Genomic DNA, 26,541 nt, shown 5'->3' with positions numbered 1-26,541 from the left:
TCCCATGGTTGAGGAGTTCTCAGGCACAGGGACCCCGGGTCCAAAGGACACGCTCTGCTCCTAGTGCTGCTTTCTTGGTGGTATGAGGTCCCTAACTCTCTGCTTGCTTCCTTTTCCCTTTATCTCTTGAGAGATAAAAGGTGGTGCAGGCCCCACCCCAGGGAATCTCCCTTTACATTGGATCAGGGAGGTGACCTGAGTAAGGGTGGTGTTACAAGCCCACACTAACGCTCTTAACATAAAATTACAATCACATAATGGAGGACAACCACAGAACATTGGAAATCATGGCCTAACCAATTTGATACACACATTTTTGGGTGGACAATTCAACCCATGACAGTGATCAAGTGGGATTTATCCCAGGAATACAAGGGTGATTCAACATTAGAAAATCAATCAATACACCACATTAAAATAACAAAGGGAAAGAACCACATGATCATCTTAATCAATGCAGAGAAGGTATTTGACAAAATACAACACTTTCATAATAAAAACACTCAACAAGCTAGGAATAGAAAAGAAATTCTTCAGTCTGATAAAGGACATTTATAAAAATAATAATAGTAATAATAATGAATATCATACTCAATGGACAAAGACTGAGAGCTTTACCCCAAAGTCAGAAACAAGACAAGGATGATCGCTCACACCACTTCTGTTAAGTTTTGTAGTGAAAGTCCTAGCTAGAGAAATTAGGCAATAAAAATAAGCAAAAGATATCCAAATCAGGAAGGAAGAAGTAAAACTATCCCTTTTTACTGATGACATGATCTTATAAATAGAAGACCCCAAAGAATCCACAAAAAAAACTACTAGAGCTAATTAATGAATTCAGCACAGTGGCAGGATAGAAAGTTAACACACAAAAGTCAGTTGAGTTTCTATACATCAGCAATGAGCATTTTGAAAAGAAAAATAAGAGAACCATTCCATTTACAATAGCACCTAAAAGAATAAAATACTGAGGAATAAATTTAATCAAGGAAATGAAAGACTTATACAAACAAAACTATAAATCATTACTGAAAGAAATTAAAAGAGACCTAAATAAATGGAAGAATATTCTGTGCTCCTGAATTGGAAGACTTAATATTGTTAAGATTCAATACTACCCAAAGCAATCAATAAATTCAATGCAATTCCTATCTAAATTACAACATCCTTCTTCGCAGAAATGAAAAAGTCAATTCTCAAATTTATACAGAACCACAAGGGACTCTGAGTAGCCAAAGCAATCTTGAAGAACAAAGTAGGAGGACTTACACTTCCCAATATCAAAAGATACTATGAAGCTACAGTATCAAAACAGTCTGATACAATTGATTTTCAACAAGAGTGTTGTTAAGTCGATTCAATTGGAAAATAAGTCTCTAATAAATGGTGCTGGGACAACTGGATTTACGTACATACAAAAAATAAAAACTCTGGGACTACATATCTGTCTTAGTTATGTAGTGCTGCTATAACGGAAATACCACAAGTGGATGGCTTTAACAAACAAAATTTTATTTTCTCACAGTTTAGGAGGCTAGAAGTAAGAATTTAGGGCTCCGGGTCTAGGGGAAGGCTTTCTCTCTCTGTCAGCTCTGGAGGTAAGTCCGTCTCTTTTTGAGCTTCTGCCCCTGAGTGATCTTCATGTGGCTTGCCATCTCTCTTCCAACATCTGTTTCCTTAATCTGCTCCTTTTATGCCTTGTAAAAGATTGACTCAAGATACAACCTACGCTAATCTTGCCTCATTAACATAACAAAGACAACTGTTTCTCAAAAGGGACTATAACCACAAGCATAGAGGTTTGGGGGGGAGGGGCGGGGACACAATTCAATCCTTAATAATATCAGACTATATACAAAAATCAACTCAAAAAAGGATCAAGGGTACACATTTAAGAATTAAAACACTAAAATTCTTGGAGGAAAGCATGGGGTAATGCTTTGAAACTTAGTATTTAACAATGGCTTCTGAGATACGATGCCAAAAAAACATGATCAACAAAAGACAAGATAGATACATGGGACTTCATCAATGTTTAAACTTTTATTCATCAAAGGACTCTGTCAGCAAACTGAAGAGACAGCCTGCAGATTTGAAAACAATGCGGAAAACTATATACCTGATAGAAGCCCTGGTGACACAATATTTAAGGGCTCAGCGGCAAATCAAAAAGGTCAGCAGTTTGAACCCACGAGTCACTCGGAGAAAGATGCGGCAGTCTGCTTCTGTAAAGATTTACAATCCTGTAGTGTGACTATGAATTGGAATCCACTTGACAGCAATGGGTTTATATATCTGAAAACGGTTTAATATCTAGAATATATAAACCCTAAAACTTAACAACAAAATGACAAACAATCCAATGGCCAAAAGACTCTAATAGACATTTCACCAAAGAAAAGACACAAAAGGTCAACAAGAACATAAAAAATGCTTAATGTCATTTATCATAAGGGAAATGCAAATTGAAACCCCCATGAGATATCACTTCACTCTCACTAAGATAGCTATAGTAAAAAAAAAAAAAAAAAAAACGAAAACAACTGGGTGTTGACCAGGATGCAGAGTAATAGGGACTCTCATTCATTGTCGGTAGGACTGTAAAACAGGAGCCCAAAAATTCAACCACTGTAGAAAACATTGTGGCGGTTCCTAAAAAGTTAAAACAAAGAATTACCAAATGATCCAGCAATTCCACTCTTAGGTATATACCCAAAAGAAGTGAAAACAGGAGCACAAAAAGATACATGTACACCAGTGTTCACTGCAGCACTGTTTATAATAACCAAAAGATGGGAACAAACTAAATGCCCATCAAGAGATGAATGGGTAAACAAAATGCAGTACATACGTACATACAATGAAGTATTACTCAGCTATAAAGAGAAATGACGTTCTGATACACACTATTACACTGAAATCTTCAAGGTGAGTGAAATAAAAGTACACAAAAGGACATGTATTGTATGATCCCACTTACATGAAATATCTAGGATAGGCAAATGTATAAGCTCAAAAACCAAACCTCTTGCTGTCCAGTTGATTCCGACTCACAGAGATCCTATAGGACAGAGTAGAGCTGCCCCATAGTGTTTCCAAGGAGCAGTTGATGGATTCGAACTGCTGACCTCTTTGTTAGCAGTCGAGCTGTTAACCTTTATGCAGCTGAGACAAATGTATAGAGATCAAAATTTATTAGTGCTTACTAGCGGTAGCAGACGTATTGCATTAGGCAAATCTGCTGCAAAAGACCTCTTTAAAGTGTTAAAAAGAAAAGATGTCACTTTGAGGATTAAGGTGCACCTGACCCAAGCCTTGGTATTTTCAGTTGCCTCATATGCATGCAAAAACTGTACAGTGAACAAGGAAGACTGAAGAAGACTGAACCATGGACTTCCAGAAAAACAAACAAACCTGTCTTGAATGAAGTACAACCAGAATGCTCCTTAGAATCTAGGATGGCAATACTTCGTCTCACATACTTCGCACATGTTATCTGGAGAAGGACGTTTAGGTTTCTTAAAGTAGAGGGTCAGTGTCATGGATTGAATTGTGTCCCCTAAAAATGTCTGTCAACTTAGCTGGGATATGAGCTCAAGTATTTTGCAATTGTCCACCATTTTATCTTATTTCCCTGTGGGTTGTAAATTCTATCACTATGATGAAATGAGATGGATTAGTGACTGTTATATTGATGAGATATACAAAATTGGATAGTGTCTTAAGCCAATCTCTTTGAGATAAAAAAGAGAAGTGAGCAGAGAGATGGGGGACCTCACACCACCAAGGAAGCAGTGCTGGGAGCAGAGCTCGTCCTTTGGGCCCGAGGTTCCTGTGCTGAGATGCTCCCAGACCAGGGAAAGACTGATGACAAGGACCTTCCTCTGGAATCAAGAGAGAGAGAAAGGTTTCCCCTGAAGCCAGCGCCCTGAACTCGGACTTCTAGCCTACTTGACTGTGAGAGAATAAAGTTCTCTTTGTTAAAGCCATCCACTTCTGGTATTTCTGTTACAGCAGCACTAAATGACTAAGACAGTCAGCCAAAAAGAGAAAGACCCTCAACAAGATGGACTGACACAGTGGCTGAAATGATGGGCTCAGGCATAGCAACAATTGTGAGGATGGTGCAGGACCCAGCACTGTTAAGTTCTGTTGTACATAGGGTCACTATGAGCCAGAAAGACTCAATGTCACCTAGAAACAACAACAGGAGTGGGAACCACCACACATCTGTCAGTTTGTCATACTGTGGTGGCATGTGTGTTGCTATGATGCTGGAAGCTATGCCACAGATATTTGAAATACCAGCCATGATAGACAGGTTTCAGTGGAGCTTCCAGACTAAGACAGAATAGAAAGAGAGGCATGGTGATCTATTCCAAAGTTTAGCCAATGAAACCCTTAAGTATCACAACAGAATATTCTCTGATATAGTGCTGGAAGACGAGTCCTCTAGGTTTGAAGGATCATGAAGATGGTACAGGACTTGGCAATGTTTCGTTCTGTTGTACATAAGGTGCATCACAGCTGACTCAGAGGTAACTAACAACAAGGGCGGCTGGGAGGGGAAAACAGGGAGTAATTTTGTAGGGGGCCCCAATATTTCATTAAAGGTGATAGAAAAGTTTGGAAATGGATAGTGGTAATGGTTGGACAACTTGATGAACATAACTAATGTCACTGAATGGTACGTGGGAAAAATGTTGAAATGGCAAATGTTTTGAGATAAATGTATCACAATTAAAATATGAAAGAAATTATAAGAAATTCCCAGGTAAACAAAACTACTAAAGGAAGCCCAGCTGAAATGAAGGACACTATACAGTAACTCAAAGCCATATGAAGAAATCATTATTTTTATCAATATCCTCCAGATATTAACCTATAAATAATGAGTAATTGATTGATACCTTTTTTTTTTTTCTTCTGATAAACCCCTCACACTTCATTTCTCACTTTCAGTTAATTCTTATTCTATTAAATTCAATTCTGGAGGCAGAAACATGGTTAGCGTTCTAAATTTAGAATTCAATAGTCAAGATGATTATATAATCTCCCCTCCCCCACCTCTTTTTTTAGTATATTCTTATCTTTTCTTTTTGGTATGGGAAAAACGACATAAATAATGAATGTTACTTAGGAATTGCACTTAACTGCTGATAACAGCCCCCAAACAGGGGCTTAAACTTATTTTCTTTTCATGTAAAATAAGCCCAGAGTTAGTCTGTCCAGGGCTGGGACAGTGTCATATTTCTCTTTATGGTATAATACAGCTGTGCAAGAGACAAAGAAAGTTACGTCGTGCTCAGGGCAAAGACTTCTCTGACAAGGAGAAGGAATTGGGAGAGAGAAGGTAACTCAGTTCCCAGCCTCCTTATCAGAGAATGTTCTGAGCCCAAGGCCTTTGCTTAGGCAGCCTGGATGGGAGGTATAAAGGTAGGCTATTCCCTCAACAGTGTGGAAGGGAAATGGTCAGTTGGAAATCAGGGATAAAGAATGAAGTAAAACCAGGAGTGAAGACATGTCCCAAAAGGAATCCTGAAAAGTGTTGTACATCTGTAGACATGAGAGATGAATTCAGCTCTTGGATTTCAGGAGTCAAATGTGGAAGGTACAGTGCATGCAAGTTTTAAAGCCAAAAAACAAAGTAGCTTAATAAATGCATGAATATTCTTTTTTTTTTTTCTTTTTGGCAATTCACCTGCCCTTAAATTTTTTTTTTAATTGTGCTTTAGATGAAAGTTTACAGCTCAATTTCTCATACCATAGGATCCAGCAATCCCACTCCTTGAAGTCAACCCTAGAGAAATAAGAGCTGTCACGTGAGTAGATATATGCACACGCATACTCATTGCAGCACTATTCACATAACAAAAAGAGGAAACAATCTAGGTGCCAATCGACAAATGGATAAACAAATTATTGTCTATACACACAACGGAATACCACACAACTCGTGTATCTACTTGAACTAAGAAGCATACTCCTCATGAGTAATATGTTTCAGGGTCCATTGCAATCTTTGTCTGAAGATTAGGCTTCAGGAATGGTCTCAGTCATGGGTTAACAAAGAGTCCAGGGACCATGTGTTCAGGGGTTCCTCTACTCTCACTCAGACCACTAAGTCTGGTCTTTTTACGTGAATTTCACTTTTGCACCACATTCTTCTCCCACTCCATCAGGGACCATCTGGTGTGTTCCTGTCAGGCTGGTCATTGGTGGTACCTGAGCACCATCTAGTTCTGGTCTCAGGCTGATGGAGTCTCTGGTTTATGTGACCCTTTTGTCTCTTGGGCTAATATTTTCCTTGTGTCCTTGGTGTTCTTCACTCTCCTTTGCTCCAGGTGGGTTGGCACCAATTGATGCATCTTAGATGGCAGCTGGCAAACCTTTAAGACCCCAGAAACCACTCAGCAAAGTGGGATGCAGAATATTTTCTTAATAAAATTTGCTATGCCAGTTGACCTAGATGTCACCTGAAACCATGGTCCCCAGACCTCTGACCCTGCTACTCTGCCACTCAAAGTGTTTGATTGTGTTCAGGAAACGTCTTAGCTTTTAGTTTACTCCAGCTGTGCTGACTTCCCCTGTATTGTGTGTTGTCCTTCCCTTCACCTAAGATAATTCTTGTCTACTATCTAGTTAGTGCATTCCCCTCTCTCTCCCTCCCCACACTCATAACCATTGAAGAATGTTTTCTTCTGTGTTTGAGCCTTTTCTTGAGTTCTTATGGTAGTGGTCTCATACATTATTTGTACTTTCGTGACTGACTAATTCCACTCAGCATAATGCCTTCCAGATTCATCCATGTTATGAGATGTTTTATGGGTTCATCATTGTTCTTTATCATTGTGTGGTATTCCATTGTGTGTATACACAATAATTTGTTTATCCATTTGTCTGTCGATTGGCACCTAGATTGTTTCCTCTTTTTGTTATGTGAATAGTGCTGCAATGAGTATGGGTGTGCATATATCTACTTACGTGACAGCTCTTATTTCTCTAGGGTTGACTTCAAGGAGTGGGATTGCTGGATCCTATGGTACTTCTATTTCTAGCTTTTTAAGGAAGGGCCAAATCAATTTCCAAAGGGGTTGTACCATTTACATTTGCACCAGAAATGTGTAAGTGTTCCAGTCTCTCCATAACTTCTCCAACATTTATTATTTTGTGTTTTTTGTATTAATGGTAGCCTTGTTGGGGTGAGATGGTATGCCGATGTAGTTTGCATTTCTCTAATGGCTAATGATCATGAGCATTTCCTGATATATCTGTTAGCTGCCTGAATGTCTTCTTTGATGAGGTGCCTGTTCATATCCTTTACCTATTTTTTAATTGAGTTATTTGTCTTTTCTTTGCTGAGGTTTTAGAGTTTATACCCTTATCAGATATGTCATAGCCAAAAATTTTTTACGAGTCTATATGTTGTCTTTTTACTCTTTTGGCGAAGCCTTTTGATGAGCGTGTTTGATTTTCAGGAGCTCCCAGTTATCTAGTTTTTCTTCTGTTTTTTGTGCATTGGTAGTTACATTTTGTATTCTGTTTATGCCATGTATTAGGGCTCCTAGCATTGTCCCTATATTTCTTCCATGATCTTTATCATTTTAGAATTTATATTTAGGTCTTTTAACCATTTTGAGTTATTTTTTTGTATATGGTGTAAGGTATGGGTCTTGTTTCATTTTTTTTGCAGATGAATATCCAGTTATGCCAGCACCATTTGTTAAAGAGACTATCTTTCCCTCATTTAATGGACTTTGGGCCTTTGTCAAATATCAGCTATTCATAGGTGGATGAATTTACATCTGGATTCTCAATGCTGCTCCATTGGTCTATGTATCTGTTGTTGTACCACCATGACAGTATAATAGCTTCTAAAATCAGGCAGTGTGAAGCCTCCCACTTTGTTCTTCTTCAATAACTCTTTACTTACCTGGGGGCTTTTCCCTTCCCAAATGAACTTGGTGATTTATTTCTCCATCTCATTAAAAAATGTCATTGGAATTTGGATCGGGATTGCAATATATACGTAGATTGCAATATATGGGTAGAATTGATACTTTCACAGTGTTGAGTCTTCCAATCCATGAGCAAGGTATGTCGTTTCAGTTATGTAGGTCTGTTTTGTTTTCTTGCAGTAATGACTTGTAGTTTTCTTTGTATGGGTCTTTTACATCTCTAGTTAGATTTATTCCTAAGTATTTTATCTTTTCTCCCACGTGTCTGTCAATTTGTCGTACTATGGTGGCTTGCATGTTGCTGTGATGCTGGAAGCTATGCCACCGGTATTCAGATACCAGTAGGGTCACCCATGGAGGACTGGTTTCGGCTAAGCTTCCAGACTAAGACAGACTAGGAAGAAGGACCCGGCAGGGGTACCGATTGGTTTAAAGTCAGGAAAGTTGTGTGTCAGGATTGTATTCTTTCACCATACCTATTCAACCTGTATGCTGAGCAAATAATAAGAGAATCTGGACTATATGAAGAAGAACGGGGCATCAGGATTGGAGGAAGACTCATTAACAACCTGCGTTATGCAGATGACACAAGCTTGTTTGCTGAAAGTGAAGAGGACTTGAAGCACTTACTAATGAAGATCAAAGACCACAGCCTTCAGTATGGATTACACCTCAACATAAAGAAAACAAAAATCCTCACAACTGAACCAATGAGCAACATCATGATAAACAGAGAAAAGATTGAAGTTGTCAAGGGTTTCATTTTACTTGGATCCACAATCAACAGCCATGGAAGTAGCAGTCAAGAAATCAAAAGATGCACTGCGTTGGGTAAATATGCTGAAAGGACCTCTTCAAAGTGTTGAAGAGCAAAGATGTCACCCTGAAGACTAAGGTGCACCTGACCCAAGCCAAGGTATTTTCAATCGCATCATATGCATGTGAAAGCTGGACGATGAACAAGGAAGACTGAAGAAGAATTGACGCCTTTGAATTGCGGTGATGGCGAGGAGTATTGAATATACCATGGACTGCCAGAAGAATGAACAAATCTGTCTTGGAAGAAGTACAACCAGAAAGCTCCTTAGAAGCAAGGATGGCAAGACTGAGTCTTACATACTTGGGACATGTTGTCAGGAGGGATCAGTCCCTGGAAAAGGACATCATGCTTGGCAGAGAACAGGGTCAACGGAAAAGAGGAAGACCCTCAATGAGGTGGATTGACACAGTGGCTGCAACAATGAGCTCAGGCATAACGATTGTAAGGATTGCTCAGGGCCGGGCAGTGTTTCGTTCTGTTGTGCATAGGGTAGCTATGCGTCGGAACCAATTCGAAGGCACCTAACAATACAACAACATTTTATCTTCTCGGGGGCTATTGTAAATGGTATTGATTTGGTGATTTCCTCTTTAAAATTCTGCTTGTTGGTGTAGAGAAATCCAACTGATTTTTCTATGTTGTCTTGTATCCTGATACTTTGCTGAAATCTTCTATTACTTCCAGCAGCTTTCTTGTGGATTCTTTGGGGTTTTCTGTGTATAAGGTCATATCATCTGCAAATAGGGATACTTTTACTTCTTCCTGACCAATTTGAAGCCCTTTATTACTTTTCCTTGCCTGATTGCTCTCGCTTGGACCTCCAGCACAATGTTGAATAAGAGTGATGATAAAGGGCATGCTTGTCTGGTTCCCATTCTCAAAAGGAATGTTTTCAGGCTCTCTCCATTTATTATGATATTGGCTGTTGGCTTTGTATAAATGCACTTTATTATGCTGAGGAATTTCCCTTCTATTCCTATTTTGCTGAGAGTTTTTATCATGAATGAGTGTTGGACATTGTCAAATGCCTTTTCTAAATCAAATGATAAGATCATGTGGTTCTTGTCTTTTGTTTTATTTATGTCATGGATTGCATTGTTTTTCTATGTTGAACCATCCCTGCATACCTGGTATGAATCCCACCTGGTCATGATGAATTGTTTTTTTTGATATATTATTGAGTTCTATTGGTTAGAATTTTGTTGAGGGTTTTTGTGTCTATGTTTATGAGAGATATTGGTCTGTAATTTTCTTTTTGTTTTGTTTTTTTTTTTGTGGTGTCTTTACCTGGTTTTGGTATCAAGGTTATGCTGATTTCATAGAATGAGTTCCAGAGTACTCCATCCTTCTCTATGCTCTGAAATGCCTTTAGTAGCACTGGTGTTAATTCTTCTCTGAAAGTTTGGTAGAATTCTCCACTGAAGCCATCAGGGCCAGAGCTTTTTGTTGTTGTTGTTGTTGGGAGTTTTTAAATTACCTCTTCATTCTCTTCTTTTGTTATAGGTTTATTTAGTTTTTCTACCAAGGTTTGTGTTAGTTTAGGTAGGTAGTGAGTTTCTAGAAATTTGACCATTTCCTCTAGGTTTTCAAATTTGTTGGAGTACAGTTTTTCATAGTATTCTGTTATGATTCTTTTAATTTCAGTTGGGTCTGTTGGGGTATCACCCTTCTCATTTCTTATTCAGGTTATTTGCTTCCTCTCCTGTCTTTCTTTTGTCAGTTTGGCCAGTGTTTTGTCAATACTGTTGATCTTTTCAGAGAACCAGCTATTAGTCTTGTTAACGCTTTCAATTGTTTTTCTATTCTCTATTTCATTTATTTCTGCTCTGATTTTCATTATTTCCTTTTTTCTGGTGCCCATGAGCTTCTTTTGCTGCCCTTTTTCTATTTATTCCAGTTGTAGTGTTAATGTTTTGATTTTGACCCTTTCTTCTTTTTGGATGTGTGCATTTGTTGCTATAAATTGACCTCTGAGCATTCTTTTTGCTGTATCCCAAAGGTTCCGGTAGGATGTGTTTTCATTCTCATTTGATTCTGTGTATTTCTTTATTCCATCCTTGATTTCTCCTATAACCTAGTAGTTTTGAGCAAGGTGTTGTTCAGTTTCCATGTATTTGATTTTTTTTTCCTTGTTTTTTCTGTTACTGATTTCTATTTTTATGGCTTTATGGCAGAAAAGATGCTTTGTAACATTTTGATTTTTTGGATTCTGTTAAGGCTTGCTTCATGGCCTAATATGTGGTCTATTCTAGAGAATGTTACTGCGTGTTGGCTGTTTTTGGGTGGAGTGTTCTGTATATGTCTATGAGATCAAGTTATCTGATTGTGGCATTAAATCTTCCATGTCTTTATTGAGCTTCTTTCAGGATGTTCTGTCCTTCACCAAAAGTGGTGTGTTGAATTTTCCTACTATTATTGTGGAGCTATTTCTCTTTTCAATGCTGTTAGGGTTTGTTTTATGTATTTCGGAGCCCTGTCATGGGGTGTGTAAATATTTATTATGACTATGTCCTCCTGATGTATAGACCCTTTAATCATTATATAGTGTCCTTCCTTATCCTTTGTGGTGGATTTTGCTTTAAAGTCTACTTTGTCAGAGATTATTGTTGCCACTTCTGCTCTTTTTTGATTGCAGTTTGCTTGATATATATTTTTCCATCCTTCGAGTTTTAGTTTGTGTCTTTGAGTCTAAGGTATGTCTCTTATAGGCAGCATATGGACAGATCCTGTTTTTTAATCCATTCTGCCACTCTCTGTCTCTTTATCAGTATGGTTCGACCATTTACATTCAGAATAATTATTGATAGGTATGAGTTTAATGCTGACATTTTGATGTATTTTTGTGTGTGTGTGTGTGTGTTGTTGGCAATTTCTTTGTTCCACTTAATTTTCTGTGCTGAGTCATTTTTCTTTATTTTTTTCTTTTCATCTTTTTCATTGCCATTCATTTTATGTTTGCTGAGTCTTTACATTTTTCTTCTTTCTTATTTTGATGTGTAGGATTGTTAGTTTCCTTTGTGGTTACCTTAATATTTATCTCTATTTTTCTGAGTTTAAAACAATCTTTTATTTCTTGATATCGCCTTGACTTCTTCTCCCTATAAAAGTTCTATGACTACATTATTTAATCCCTCTTTTTTGTTTTAATGTTGTCATTTTTACATATTGATATCTTGGTTTCCCTATTTTCAGTGTTTTAGCTTTGATTTTTTTGTGACTTCCCTATCTGGGTTGATATCCAATTGTTCTGTCCTGTGTTCTCGTCTTGGGTTGTTATCTGATGTTATTGATTCTCTAACCAGAGGACTTCCTTTAGTACTTCTTGTAATTCTGGTTTGTTTTTTACAAATTCCCTTACTTCTGTTTATCTGGAAAAAAAAACCTAATTTCACCATCATATTTGAGAGATAGTTTTGCTGGATATATAATTCTTGGCTGGCTATTTTTTTCCTTAAAGACTTTATATATATCATCCTTTTGCCTTCTTGCCTGCATGGTTTCTGCTGAGTAATCAGAGCTTAGTCTTATTGACTCTCCTTTGTAGATGACTTTTCATTTATCCCTAGCTGCTCTTAAAATTCTCTCTTTATCTTTGGTTTTGGCAAGATTGATTATGTCTTGGCAACTTCTTTTGGGGCCTCTCCTGTGTGGGGTTCAATGAGCTTCTAGGGGAGATATCTTCTTGTCTTTTATGATGTCAGGGAAGTTTTCTGCCAAGAGATCTTCAACAATCCTCTCTGTATTCTCTTTTACCCACCTCCCCCATTCTGGTACTCCAATCACTCATAGGTTATTCCTCTTGATAGAGTCCCATATAATTCTTAGAGTTTCTTCCTTTTTTTTTTAAATTCCTTTATCTGATTTTTCCTTAGATAGATTGGTGTCAAGTGCTTTATCTTCAATCTCACTAATTCTGGCTTCCGTTGCCTCAGTTCTGCTCCTATGTCTTTCTATTGAGTTGTCTAATTCTTTTTTCGGATTTCTATTTACTGTCTCTCTATGGACTCTTGCAACTTGTTAAATTTGTCATTATGCTCTTGTATAACCTTCTTAAGTTCCTCTATTGTTTTTTCTGTGAGTTCCTTGGCTTGGGCTGTTTTTGCCTGAGCTCTTGAAGAGCTCTGTATATTAATCTTTTGAATTCTACCTCTGGTAATTCCAAGACTTTATCTTCCTCTGGAAGGTTTCTAGGTTCTTTGTTTTGGTTGCCTGCTGAAGCCACCATAGTCTGCCTCTTTATGTGATTCGATATTGTCTGTTGTCTCCAAGCCATGAATAAGTTATTATATTTATTTATTTTATGTTTGCTTACTGCATCCTAGCTTCTTGTTTTGATATGCCCATTTTAAGCTGGTCATGTGAGCCACTTTGACTATTGGCATCTTTGAAGCTTTCATGTCCTGTCACCAGGTTGTTAAAGCTTCTACTAGGTGTGTGAGCCCAGGAATCCATTTACTTTCCTTGTGCAAATTTAGCTCAGGTGTCTAGGTCATCAGTCACTGAGTGTGTGGTTCAGGCTCTCACCTATAGTCCTAGACAGGCAGGGCTACATAGGGGTAATTGGAGCAGGTGCAGGTATCTGGCTGCAGTAGGGGGTTATGTGCTGAGCAAGGAGGGGGTTGACGGCTGCCACTGAGTGCCTTGGTGGAAGGCATATCCCTGTTTCCTAGAGCATGTAGGTGGGTGAGTTTTGCAGCTGACCTTTGGGCACCCAATTCTGTTGGCTGTAAAGACTGGGACCCTGACTTCGGTAGCTAGGTGGAGTGGGTGGAGCCACCAGTCCTCAGGCCCCTGATGTGGGTAAATGAGGACTCTGCTTAATGGGTAGGTCAATGTGAAATATCATGGCTCTGCTACTCCCCCTTAGCTGTTGCAGTTGAAAATAGGTTTCAGGTATGTACCCTGTTGTGCTATGCTAATAAGGGGCTACACTGTTGAAATGGGCCCACAAAGTCTAGGCAAGGGTGAAAGGCACTGAAAGTCTGTGGACCCCTCATGCCTGTGCCTAGGCAAAAGGGCTGTGACTGCCCTGAGGCCCCAGTATAGGGGAACCGTCAAATTATTTTTTCCTGTTATTTGTATGTTAATTTTTCCCTCTCCAAAGCAGGGAGAATGACTCAGGGTGTGATGGGTCCCACGTCTAGCCCAGGGGGCATGGCAATTGCTGAAGCTGGACCAGACTGGGGGGGGGGGGTAGGTAAATGGGAGAATGGTATTTACAAGAGGGGGAAGATTTCTTTTGATCCTGCACAGTAGGTTAGACGCTTGCACTTAACTTTCACTGATCCAGCACTTCTTTTGCCTGGCTCCGCAGGCCTGTGCAGACTCCTTGTCATTCAGTTTCTCCTGGTGTGGAAAATGCATCCTGAACACTACTGCTTGCCTCAGACCACAAGCATTGGCCAATCCTGCCTGCAGTGTGCCAGCCAGCCAAATCCTCACTGCTTCTGCACATCTCTCCCTCCCCCTACTGCTCGGTCTGACTCCTCAACTTTGTCTTTGATGTTTGGGGCTCCTAGATTGTCATATATAATTGATTCACTTGTTTTTTCAGGGCTTTGTTGTAATAGGGACTACAGGAAGTGTCTGACTACTCCACCATTTTGGCCCTGCGTCCACTTGAATATTCTTTTTAATATTTCCGCTAGGTCTTCCTAAACCCACTGCCACTGAATTGTTCCTGACTCCTAGTGACTCTATAAGACAGAGTAGAATTGTCCCATAGGATTTCTAAGGCTGTAAATCTTTATGGAAGAAAAACCACCACATCTTTCTCTAGGGGAGAGGTTGGCGGGTTCAAACCACCAACACATTGGTTAGCAGCCAAGCACTTAACCACTGTACCACCAGGGCTCCTAGGTCTTCCTAACAGGGTCTCAATGTTCTTACAACAAACACAGCCATAAGTTTTATAATATCGTTTGTTTTAATATGCAGCGATGGCATACAGCCAAAGCACAATTTAATTTGGTATAAGCAATTTCTCAAGAACAATTGAAGCTAGCTTGACACTCAGGAACAGAAGAAAGAAATATTCTTCAGGTAACATTGCTCAGGCAATCCTTCATAAATTTGGTTTTTTTTTTTTCACGGAAGGTTTATGGTGTGTGCCCGTGAGCTCAAAGTAATAACGATACACCCAGAGGTGTCCTCTGAATCAAATGGAAAAGAACATGACATCTTTTTGTGAAAGCTTAGAAACCAAGGGACAACAGCACATGCTGAATATGAGACACCCCCCCCCCACTTCAAAAAGCTGGTCACCAGCCAGAGCAATGAGGACAAGAATCCCTTCAATGTTCAATCTAGTTCTGTAACGGCTCCCACATAAGTATGTAACCATGATGGAAAAGTTTTACGTGATAAGCCATAGCAACAACACCTTAAGCCTTGAAATTCTTTTAACCAAATATGACCAAATGCTACTCTAGGCCATAAAGATGCATCAAGAAACGTCCATGAAATGCTTAATCCTGAGCAATATAATTTCCTTTTGGAAATTCTAAGAGAGACTAATTACAAGCTGCATACCTCAAAAGCTGAATGGTGAGCCCACTAAAAGGGAAAGAGGCTTTGTCTAGGGCCCAAACTTCCAGAATAGTTTCTGGTATGTGGAAAACCCTTAACAAATGTTTGTTGAATGAACTTGCTAGGTAACGTTGTTAGCCATAAGCCAGTTAAATACTGGGGAGCTTCTACCAAAATGATGTTGGTGCTGATGTCAGAATGGTGGCTTGGTTAGTTCTGTATTGTCAGTACTTCAATACAAAGGCCACTTGCCTGTTCAGGTTCCTTGGAAATTTAGTTTCATGCCTATAACTCATATCATCTGCACAGCTCTGTACAGTCTCTTCCTACTATTCTGCAGCCTGTCCTGCCTTTACCTGTAATGGAGGGGCCACATCTCCTTCTGACAAGTGACTCCAAGACGAAAAAGTCCTAGAGGAGGCAGAGGAGCTTTCCTGGGCAGAGCAAACTGTGAGCAACTTAGAGCTGCTACATCCTTCATCACTGATGAAGATTCCACTACTGCCCTTTAAGGCTTGTTTCATGGTCATTGCACCCCAATAGTTAAGAAGTAATTTCCTAAGTCCAGAACCAAACCACCCGTTTTAACTTAAGATTATCTCTTTCAGTAGCCACATCTCTTAACAACATTTGTATATCGAGTGCAATCAAAGTATCCCTGAACCTTTTCTTAAAATGTATTTTCCATTGTTTTTAATCATCTTCTGGATAATTTTCTCATGTTTCTGGATATTTTCTTCATAGCCTTGCTAAAGAGAACTACTCCTCAAATGGACCCAGTCCTCAAGTGTAAATAAGCAAATACGCTAAGTATGAGCAGGTTGTAATAAAGGAAGTGTCACAGCTCAACTCTCTCATGTAAGCCCCAGGAAGAGCTATGGGAAAAAAACAAAAACCTTCAAAAAATCTGGAGAGTGTTTGGCATGGGTGGAGACTCCCTGCTGCCAAATATAACTTGGATTTATGGCCTTGGATTGTGCTTAACCATGAGGCACATTTGGACATTAGGCTATAAGAACAATGTTTGGGGAGAGAGGCTTAGCCACTTTTTTGCACAATCAAAAGGATAGAGATTGCAATGAAGATGAGTGGGACTAGGGCTGAGCTACACCTAGGGTCCTGCTGTTCAGTCTACTGATATTACACTAGGTCTCTGAGATGTCACCTCACCTCCAGCACCTGTGTGTCAATGTGCTTATCCCTCTCCCCTCACACACACACACACAAATATACTCACCACTACCACCACCACCTCCATAAGGGTAGAGGTCTTCTCTTCTGCTGTTAGTTCTAAGATGGATGTTTCAGGAATAAACTCCTGTCCCACGTGAATATCTCCTAAGTAAGCACTGTCTTTGGTGCATTTCCTATAGATTTTAATTACAGGCAATACCAGTAAAACCAAAGAGATTTTAAAAAATAAAATAAAGTAAGTAATAAAGCACAGGGATGTGTTTTAAAACACATAGTAACAGCTTTTTCTGGTATTCACTAAAAAAAAAAAAAATTCACTAAAGTAGTCCTAAATTCTTATTCTTCTTTTTATATTGTATTGCCTTAATTTTTCTCTTGAAAGCCAACCCTACTTAATCTATCTCTAATATCTACCTCTCTTTTCAATAGACAAGTCCAAATTTTAAGTCCTACATGCACCATTATATCTAGCTCAGGGCCCCATTTAGGAGGTTTAATCGCCTCAGAACAAAGTGCAATGAATTTCAAATAGCAACCAACTGGGCCCTAAAAGATAAAGGACAAATATTCTCCTTGCTCCACCCAAGGAAGTCATCTCTGAATTCCTCTCTTAGATGTGCAACTGAGGGAAGCTGAGAATCAGTTGTTGGCTCTGGCATGGCTACAGAGACCCACGATCTCTAATGATTAATTAATCTCTGCCATGGATAAGAAGGTCCAATGAGACCAAGGGGTACAGGTTCCCACAGAGATGGCATTTGCTTCCCAAAGGAACTGACTTGCAGAAAGCAGTAGTTGTATGTGTCCAACTGTGCCAGTGGCTTCTGAAAATTGAGTATGGGATATGTTCACTTTAATACAAAACTGAGTGGCCATTTTCTCTCATTAATGCCAAATGAAAGAATAATGCATTAACTACAAAATATTTTTATTAAATTCTGTCCTGTTAGTTAAAATAATCATTTTTTTTCCTCCATTAGGTTAATGCATATGCTTAAATTGTTTAGACTTTGATATACAAGGATTATCATGTGTCCTTAACCTTGTTAGGAATGTCTCCTATCATTCAGGAGGAAAACCATTCAGTCCATGAAGATTGTATCAGCTCTGTTGATTAGTACAGTGAGCTAATAAACATGGAGTTCTTAGGTAGGGGCTAGCTGGGTAGGCTTTGGAATAAGACAAGCCAGATTCAAATCCTAACCTTTAATTTAGCGGCTGTGTAACTTGAAGCAAGTCACTCAAAATAAATAACTAACCTTTAGTCTCTTGATTAATACAAGTTTGGGGGCGGGGGATAATACCTATCTTTCATGTTGTAAAAATTAAATGTGATAATGGTATATATTGTATGGCATGGTGTGTGGACTGTAATAAACCTACTACTGTCAAATCAACTCTGACTCATGGCGATTCCATGTGTGAGAGAGTAGAACTACTTCATAGGGTTTTCTTGGCTGTAATCTTTAAGGAAGCAGATCACCAGGTTTTTCTTTTGTAGTGTTACTGTGTGGGTTCAAACTACCAATCTTTAGGTTAGTAGTCAAGCACAAACCACTTGTGCCACTAAATGGGAAGTATTATTACAAGGAATATTAACTTTATGCAGGGAAATATTCCCTCTGACCAAAGAACACTTGAGTAACTCAGAAATGTCCAAAACCCTGGCCAGGATGAGCTGAAGTAAAATTGTAAAGTATGTTAAACTCATATTTGATTGCCTCTCCAACTACCTTTCTTTCTAAACTTAACATTCCCTATTAAAAATCCACCCTCCAAAAAAAAGAGACAGAGAGAGAATTGGCAAGATGTAGTAGTAAGGGTTGGATTTATTGTTACATAAACCAGGAGCTCAGTGTCACCTCATGTTTGCTATGTGAACTTGGATAACTTATGTAAACCCCATTAACTTCTATTTCATCATGAATAAATAGGGAATATATCAAAGCTATCTCACAATGTTACTGTATTAATGACAATCTATGCAATAAAGTTTTATTTAATTACATAAATAGTATTTATCATTATTGGAACAAAAGATTAACTCAACAGGAAAATTACTGAGATTGTAAAAGGCTATTAACAAGGGAACTTGCACTTTAACATGACACCAACATTTAAGTACATGGAACGACATGACAGAGGTGGAATTTCAGGTATCCACTGTCTTCATACTTTGACCTAAAGCTTTCTGAGCATCCTACTGCTTTGTACCACAGGACTCTCTTTTTCTCATCTCTGTCACTCCCCACTATTCTTTCTTCTCTCCTATATCACTTCCTCTTGGATCTTTATTTTTATGCTTATTTCTTCTCTCTTTTTTTCTCTCTTCTTTCTTTTCCTCTCTTTTGCATGTAAAATATCTTGTCCAGTTTTGTGAAACTCTCAGTGGAACTGATGAGATGTTGATGTTTCCTTGACTCAGTCAGTGCCACTGAAATAATTTTACTTTTTTCTTCAAGTAGGTAAATGACATCCATGTCTCAGACTCTACGTGCTCCATGTAAGTACCTCTGTTTATGATCTCTTTATTTGCTCTAAGTATCATAAAGTGGTTATGTAAGAGACCTTCAGAATGGGCCCTAAGAAGTGAGGGAACATGGTCAGGGCCACAGGTAATTTGTAGAAGAGCAGGAGTGAACTCTTGTCCTCAGCCTTTGGGCACATTTATTTACATGACACCATGCTGGGAATCACTGACCTTAGAAAAGGTGCTGTCATTTTGAAGTAAGTCTTTTCTCACTCTCAGGCTTGTCTAGAACCCAGCTTCTCTCCAAAATGTCCACAATATCCCCTTCCCAACTTCATTTCTTTGGAAAGTTGAGATATATATATATCAACACTTGCTCCCTCTTGTAAAATGATCAAAGACATTGAACTAGAAAGAGCACCAAAAGATCCCCACTTCCAACTCCCAAGCAAGGCAGATAAGGTGCTAAAATCCTGAGGCCTACCAAGGACTATTTTCTACTCACCAATTGCTCTACCAGGAACAGGATGTTGCTCCACGACCTGAGAGCTATTACAGAGAATTGTATTGGTCCTCCTTTCTCCCTCCTACCGTGAGCCTCTGTCTTTCCATAGTGCCTTCCTCAGGGCCCCCTTCACATCCTTGTTCCTTAGGGTATAAATCAGAGGATTAAGCATGGGGGTAATTATAGTATAAAAAAGGGCAACAAACTTTCCCTCACTCTGAGAATAACTATGTGTGGGTTGGAGGTATGTGTACATGGCTGAGCCATAAAAAAGGGAAACAACCAAGAGGTGGGACCCACAAGTCCCAAAAGCCTTTCTGTGTCCAGCAATTGATCTGACCCTCAGCATTGCCTGAGCAATGTGTACGTAAGAGCCTAGAATTAGTGCTGCAGGAAACACCACAATGATGACTCTGGCCACAAACATCTTGACCTCTGTGCCATGTGGGTCCTCACAAGCCAGCTTCAGTAGCACAGGCATCTCACAGAAGAAGTGGTTCAGGTGATGGGGGCCACAGAGCGGCATGGCCATCATGAGGCCTGTCTGAACCACAGAGTTCATGAACCCTCCTGCCCAGGAGATGAGAGCCAGTGTCTGGCAGAAAGAGGGGTGCATAATGGTCGTGTAGTGGAGCGGTCGACAGACAGCAGCATAGCGGTCAAAGGCCATTACCACCAGGAGTACAGATTCAGTGGAGCCCACAGCAAGGAAGATAAAGAGCTGGGCCATACACCCTCCATAGGTGATGGTCTGGTCAGATCCATGAAGGTTGATCAGAAGCTGAGGAACAATGTTGGTAGTGTAGCAGAGGTCAAGGAAGGAGAGATGGCAGAGGAAAAAGTACATGGGTGTGTGCAACCGATGATCCAGGCAGGAAAGAGCTATGATGGTAGTATTGCCAAAGAGAGTTAGAGAGTAGAAAATTGAAATAAAGACAAAAAGGGCAAGTTCCAGTTGAGGCCAATCTGAGAAGCCCACCAAAATGAAGCCATCTCGGTAACTAGTGTTGAATCTTCCCATAGTCTTTCACCTGTTCAAATACAAGAAGACAATTTAATTTCTCTTATGAAGAACATGGGATTGTGTTTCTCTAAACAGTTAAGCCCTCAGCTATTACCTGAAAGGCGGGAGGTTCGAATCCCACCAGAGGAACCTGGGGAAAAGGACCTGGCAGTCTACTTCTGAAAGATCACAACCACTGAAAATGCTATGGAACACAGCTCTACTCTGAAACGCATGGGGTCCTCATGAGTCAGAATTGACACTACAGCAATTAGGTTTGTTTTGGTTTGGTTTGTGAAGAACATGAGTTAACACATTATTTCACAGTATTCCCTAAATACTCTTAAGTCATGTATTTTATTATCTACTTTGCTATTCAGCTCTGTTCTGTTCAGTCTTCTCCTTTTCTTACTCTTCTTTTCTTGAGGGTGGAGATCTCTGGATTAGGAATAATATGATCTTCATTTGAACCCTATTCATGCTGCCTGCTTACTCTATGAGTTTAGCCAGCCTCCTTAATGACTTGGACCTGGTGTTTCCTTGTCCTAAAGTAGAGGTTATGTATTACCTCGCTTTAGGCATTGTGGTAAGGACCAAATGTAATAATGTGAAAGCTGCCTTCAAAAATCTAAGGTGTAAAAATGTAGCATTTGTACCCTATGTTGGTCTCTTTTACTCTTTTTCTTGATCTATTAGGAAGCTTATATCAGTAGATTAGAATCCATGGACAAGAAGGCTAAGGTCTCAACTTTGATCTCTGTGAGCACATTTGTTTCCTTCTCCTCGATGAATAAGATCAGCTCACCATTCCCGGAAGCCCTGCTCAAGACCAGGTGCCATTTGTCACAAAGGACTGAGAAGAGTATAGATCCTTTGATTTGGGGGAAAAAAGAACAATTAGCAACAAATATCCTCCTTATGATAAGTCATCATACCTGGAATACACTCCCACTTATCTTCCCACTGATAAATCCATCCTGCGGCTCTTCAGGAAGAACTAGTTGTTCCCTTCTTCTAGCCCAGTCTTTGTTGTACAGTTTCCTCTCTAGCACCTGGAACACTGCATTACAATTCTTTTTACATATCTTTGTCCTATTCTGAGCTGTGACCTCAGTGGAAAGGAGCATAGTGAATACAAAAATAAATATTAATGTCTTCCTTTATGGGACACAAGAGGTACTAAATAGAAGTACTAAATTAATGTTACTTTCATTCATGGCATATAGTAAATGTTAAATAAATTTTGTTGAATAAAAAGATTTGCTCTCCTTTCAAATCTCATGGAAATTTATTTACTCTAAGAAACATACATATTACTATTACACTTTGACACACTAAGTGGGATATACATAAAAAGTTTCTCTCCTTTAAGAGTGATATTTCTTGTAGTAAAAATCTAAGAAGAACTATGAAGAGTGTCGGCAAGAAAAAAAAAATGAACAAGTGCTCACCTGTAGACCGACATGTTTGACTAAAAATCTTCGACTTTCTGTTGATTGTCATGGAAAATTTGGCAAAGGATAATGGGGATGGTTGCACAACATGATTAATGTAATTACTAAATAGTACCCATGAAATATCTTGAATTGGCAAATGCTGTGTTATATATGAGCAGTGGTGGCGCAGTGGTCTAAGAGCTCAGCTGCTAACCAAAAGGTCAGTGGTTTGAATCCACCAACTGCTCCTTGGAAACACTATGCGATGGTTCCGCTCTGTCCTATTGGGTTGCTATGAGTCGGAAACCACTCCACAGCAATAGGTTTGGTTTTTTGTTTTTTGGTATTATATATATCTTTATACATAAAAAATAAAAATAAATATTTTTTAAATAATAATTTTGTCAAATTGGCTCATTTTTCTATTTGTTAAGTTTACTGAACTGGAAGACCATCATCAAACAATCAATGCTGGATTTATAATTTCAGCAAGGCATTGCTTGCCACTCTTGATCCCCTTGTGGAGAAGATGGATTAAAATATGAATTAATAATAGCAAAGTGTTAATTCACATGTAGCCTAACCAATACATCAAAGATATTTTCTAAATATCCACCATAGTAAAATGCAACAGCCTTGGAGTCCCTACATCAGAGTCCCACAGATCTGCTTGACCACTGACCAGCTGTGCCACCTATTCAGGAAAATTCACTTCTCTGAGTCTCAGATTATCCAGTTGTAAACAGAGATAATAACTTGCTTCACTATATTTTAATGGAAATTATGTGATATGGTGCAGTGTGTAAGCGTCCAAGAATATGCTATTCACACTTTTAATACTTGTTTGTCTCCACCACTAATTTATAAGTTTCATGCAACTGCATCTACTTTTGTTCACCTTGTATCTTCATCTCTCAGTGCACTATCTGGCAAATAAAAAGCTCTCAATAAATATCTGAGCTGGAATTATGTCTGGTACACATAAATGTTCCAGAAATATTTGTTTTTTGTGTACCATGCAAAGAATTACCACAACTGCAATACAGCTTCTTGTTTAGTGGCATAAGGTTTTTATTTTTTTAACTCAGCCCTGCTCTATATTTTTACGAAGAATTTTCATAATGCGATAGAGCTGTGCTTTGTATATTTGCAACTGAACACAAGTTTAGAAATATAATTAAGATGATAAGCGATAGGAACATAATCTAAAAAGAACTCAACATTATTAAACAAGGAGCTTTAAATCTATAAGATTGTATTGAACAGAGATAATTGAACTTAGCTTCAAAACCTCAATTGCACAAATGTAGAATAAAAGGAGACCTAACTTGACAATCATTCATTAAAAAGTGGAACACAGAGGTGACCTGGGGGTGTACTAACCAAAAAACACAAATCAACAAGGTCCACTTGACTGTTGAATTTTACTAAATACAAGCTCAAGCTATATAAGACTACCAGACCTTGAACTCCCTAGTTTGGAAGGAAACCTAAAGAACATTTCCATTTGATGCACGGCTCCCCATTACAGCACCCTAAACCAAGAGCTTATGTAATGAAACATTTGCTTCATTTCCTCAGTGGTAAAGAACTCAGCTGCTAACCAAAATGTCGGCATGTCTAATCTACCCACGACTCCTTGGAAACCTGATGGGGCAGTTCTACTCTGTCCTATAGGGTCACTAGGAGTTGGAATCGACTCAACAGCAACAGGTTTTGGGTTTTTTTATTTTTGTTTTAATAACCACAGTTTTTTGCCCCTTTATTTTCCTCATATCTATGAATTCCCAATAGGATCACTATGAGTCAGAATTGACTCGAGGGCAATGGTTTTGTTTGTTCGTTTGTTTGCTTTTTATCAGCTCCCTATTTCCACATTTACGTGTTTTAATTCCTTGGTCCATCATGTCAATTATTTTCTTGCTAATATCCTTAGCTTATTATCACTCTGTCCCATGCACCCAATTCTGGAAGAATGCAATTCTCTAGTTCCCATAAATAAATTTATTTAATAAGTTCTGCTGAAAACAATGATTCAAGTGTCCAATTCAATGCTACTAAAACTGTATGTTCTTGATAGTGTATCTTAGTTTTAGTTGTGGAACAAATACACATAACAAAACATTCACCTATTCAACAATTTTTAAATGTATAATTCAGTGACATTGATTGGTAATGTATCTTTAACATTCCCCCACTCAATCTTTTCCAATGACAGGACATGTGAAAAAGACACTTAAACTGAAAAATAATCCCCTTTGACACTGTGTCCCTTTCTAGATACTGCAGTGTATATTTCCTCCTCATAGATAAGTTTATCTAAAGAGTTGTCTGTGCTCAATGTTTCAACTTCCTTGCTTCCCACTCACTCTCCAACCTGCTGCTATATGGATTTTGTCCACACAACTCTTTATGGAAACATGCAGAGGACATTCTTTCGTTCTCATCTTTGTCACAGCATTTTATCTGTTTACTATTGCCTCTTTCTACACAAATCTCTTCCCTTCCGTTCCTGGGTTTCTTTCTACTACTCTGGCTATTCCTCAGTCTCTTTGATGTGCTCCTCTTTCTCTGCGCAGCCCTTACTTGTTAGGGTTCTTCCTCAGGGTTCCATCCAGAACCTATCACCATTCTACACTCTTCCTGTAAAACACCATTTATTCCAGGGTTTGAAACACAGATCACTGCGTTGATAACATTCAAATGTATCTCTTCACCTACAATCTCTCTTCCGAACTTCAAACTTCCGTAATTCATCTGCTTGACAGTCGTCTGCACTTGGATATCCCCTAGCCAAAAAAACCAAACCCGTTGCTGTAGAGTTGATTTCAACTCGTACCAACCCTATAGAACAGAGTAGAATTGCCCCATAGGGTTCCCAAGGAGTGACTGGTGGATTTGAACTGCCGATCTTAGTTAGCAGCTGCATGCTTAACCACTGTGCCACCAGGGCTCTAACTCAGCTCCTTCTCCTCTTCTGGTCCCTATCCCAGAGAAGGCACCACCAAGATACACAATTCACCAAACCGGAAAACGGACCATCAGCCTCTATATACCCTCTTTGGGGTCAGGTCACAGCTGAGATGTCACTTCTTCTAAGGCAGTGGTTCTCAACTGGGGCAGTTTTATTTCTCAAAAGACATTTTGTAATGTGTAAAGACAATTTTGATTGAAACAACTACAGGAGATGGCAGGGATGCTACTGGCATCTAGTGGTAGAGGCCAGGAATGTAGTTAAACATAATACAATGCACGCACACACACACACACACACACACACAAGGATTATCTGGCCCCAAATAATTATTTCTCTATCCCACCATACTAGAACTCTCAGAGACAAGAGTTGTGTCTATCATGTTCATGAATGTAGCTTTCATGCCTAGAATAATGGCTGTCACATAAAAGTACTAAATAATTAAGTCCCTCATGCCAACAGGCACTCACCTGCACCAGCTCTTTAACCAGTCCATGAAAGTCATGAAGTCTTGTAGCAGTTTCAATCTCATTCAGAAAGTAGGATGTGGAGGTAGTCCTGCTTCCTTGGTATCTGGTGCCTTTTATCTGAAATCTGGTGTGTCAGGAGAGAGTCTCAATACCCATGTAGCTTCTAGGTTAAAGTTTTTCTATCCCTGCTCCATCATATTGACTTTATCCTGCCTAAACAAGACCTGCCCTCTTATGAGATGCCTTCCTTGGTGGATATATTCTGATTCCTAATCTCCAGCCATTGGTCAGGGTTCTGGTGAGAATGCGCTGATCTCCCCTAACCACACATCCATGTCTCTCTGAAGTGTCACATTAAACCTCTCATGAGACTGATGCCAGTGACTTCCTGTATTCAGCACAGAGGCCACACTCTCCAGAATTGGCCACATATCTGTCATTCAGGAACCAGGTGCTACAGCTATGACACTTTTCCAATATCTCACAGATCTTTACTTTCTTCACTTTTCCTATGATCTCGATTGCTGGGTTCTTCCTCATGCTCATATATGGTAATCACAAAAAGAAACACTCTTCTTAAATCCCTCTTGAACAGGAAACTCACAAACTCCCTGGAAGCCCTTTCCATCTTCCATCTTTCAATAGCAGTTGCAAATTACTCCTCACAGGGACCCAAAGGTGGGCCTTTTGTAAATCCCACACGTTATTCTTAGTGCTATATCTCATAACCCAAGTGAGCTTGATCACAAGGCAAGCCCTTCCCTGGCCAAAGTGGATAAAGAACTGGGCAGCATTTAGTCATCATGGAAAGAGTTTCATTGCATGCAGATGAGCAGAGGTGAAGCAAGGAGGGAGATCTCATCAGGGGAGCACATAGAATAAACATAAACCTCCATCCAACTGACTACCCTCCAAATATCTGAAGGGAGCTATCATGACATGCAATCTTTGCTGAAATTCATATTCCTCAGCTGAAGGCAATAGACACAAAATGCCAATAATCTTTCACATTTCCAAAATCTATCACTCCAGTAAAAGAAGAAAATGAAGTGAGGCTGATATAACTGCTCCCTAATGCCCTCATGTTCCTATTTCAACCCTTCAGATATTCACAAATGATCCCTCTACAATTTCACACTCAAATATAAGTACAGTGCCCAATACTTTGCATTGGTCAGAT

The 26,541-nt window shown here is 39.2% G+C and overlaps 1 protein-coding gene across 1 annotated transcript; it reads right to left on the bottom strand.

Moving 5' to 3' along the window:
* Window positions 1-18,938: 18,938 nt before the first annotated feature.
* Window positions 18,939-20,951, bottom strand: LOC100677325 (olfactory receptor 2Y1-like). Its single transcript, XM_064279784.1, has one exon. The coding sequence runs from the start codon at window positions 20,494-20,496 to the stop codon at window positions 19,558-19,560; it is 939 nt and encodes a 312-aa protein (XP_064135854.1). The 5' UTR covers window positions 20,497-20,951; the 3' UTR covers window positions 18,939-19,557.
* Window positions 20,952-26,541: the final 5,590 nt, after the last annotated feature.

Source organism: Loxodonta africana, chromosome 2 (genome assembly GCF_030014295.1).
Source record: "Loxodonta africana isolate mLoxAfr1 chromosome 2, mLoxAfr1.hap2, whole genome shotgun sequence".
NCBI lineage: Eukaryota > Metazoa > Chordata > Mammalia > Proboscidea > Elephantidae > Loxodonta > Loxodonta africana.
Note: the sequence above shows the minus strand (reverse complement) of the source record. Positions and strands in the feature narration are given on the sequence as shown.

What these genes read in the sequence shown, in the direction of transcription:
- LOC100677325 (XM_064279784.1), bottom strand. Translation starts at nt 20,496, where the DNA reads ATGGGAAGATTCAACACTAGTTACCGAGATGGCTTCATTTTGGTGGGC.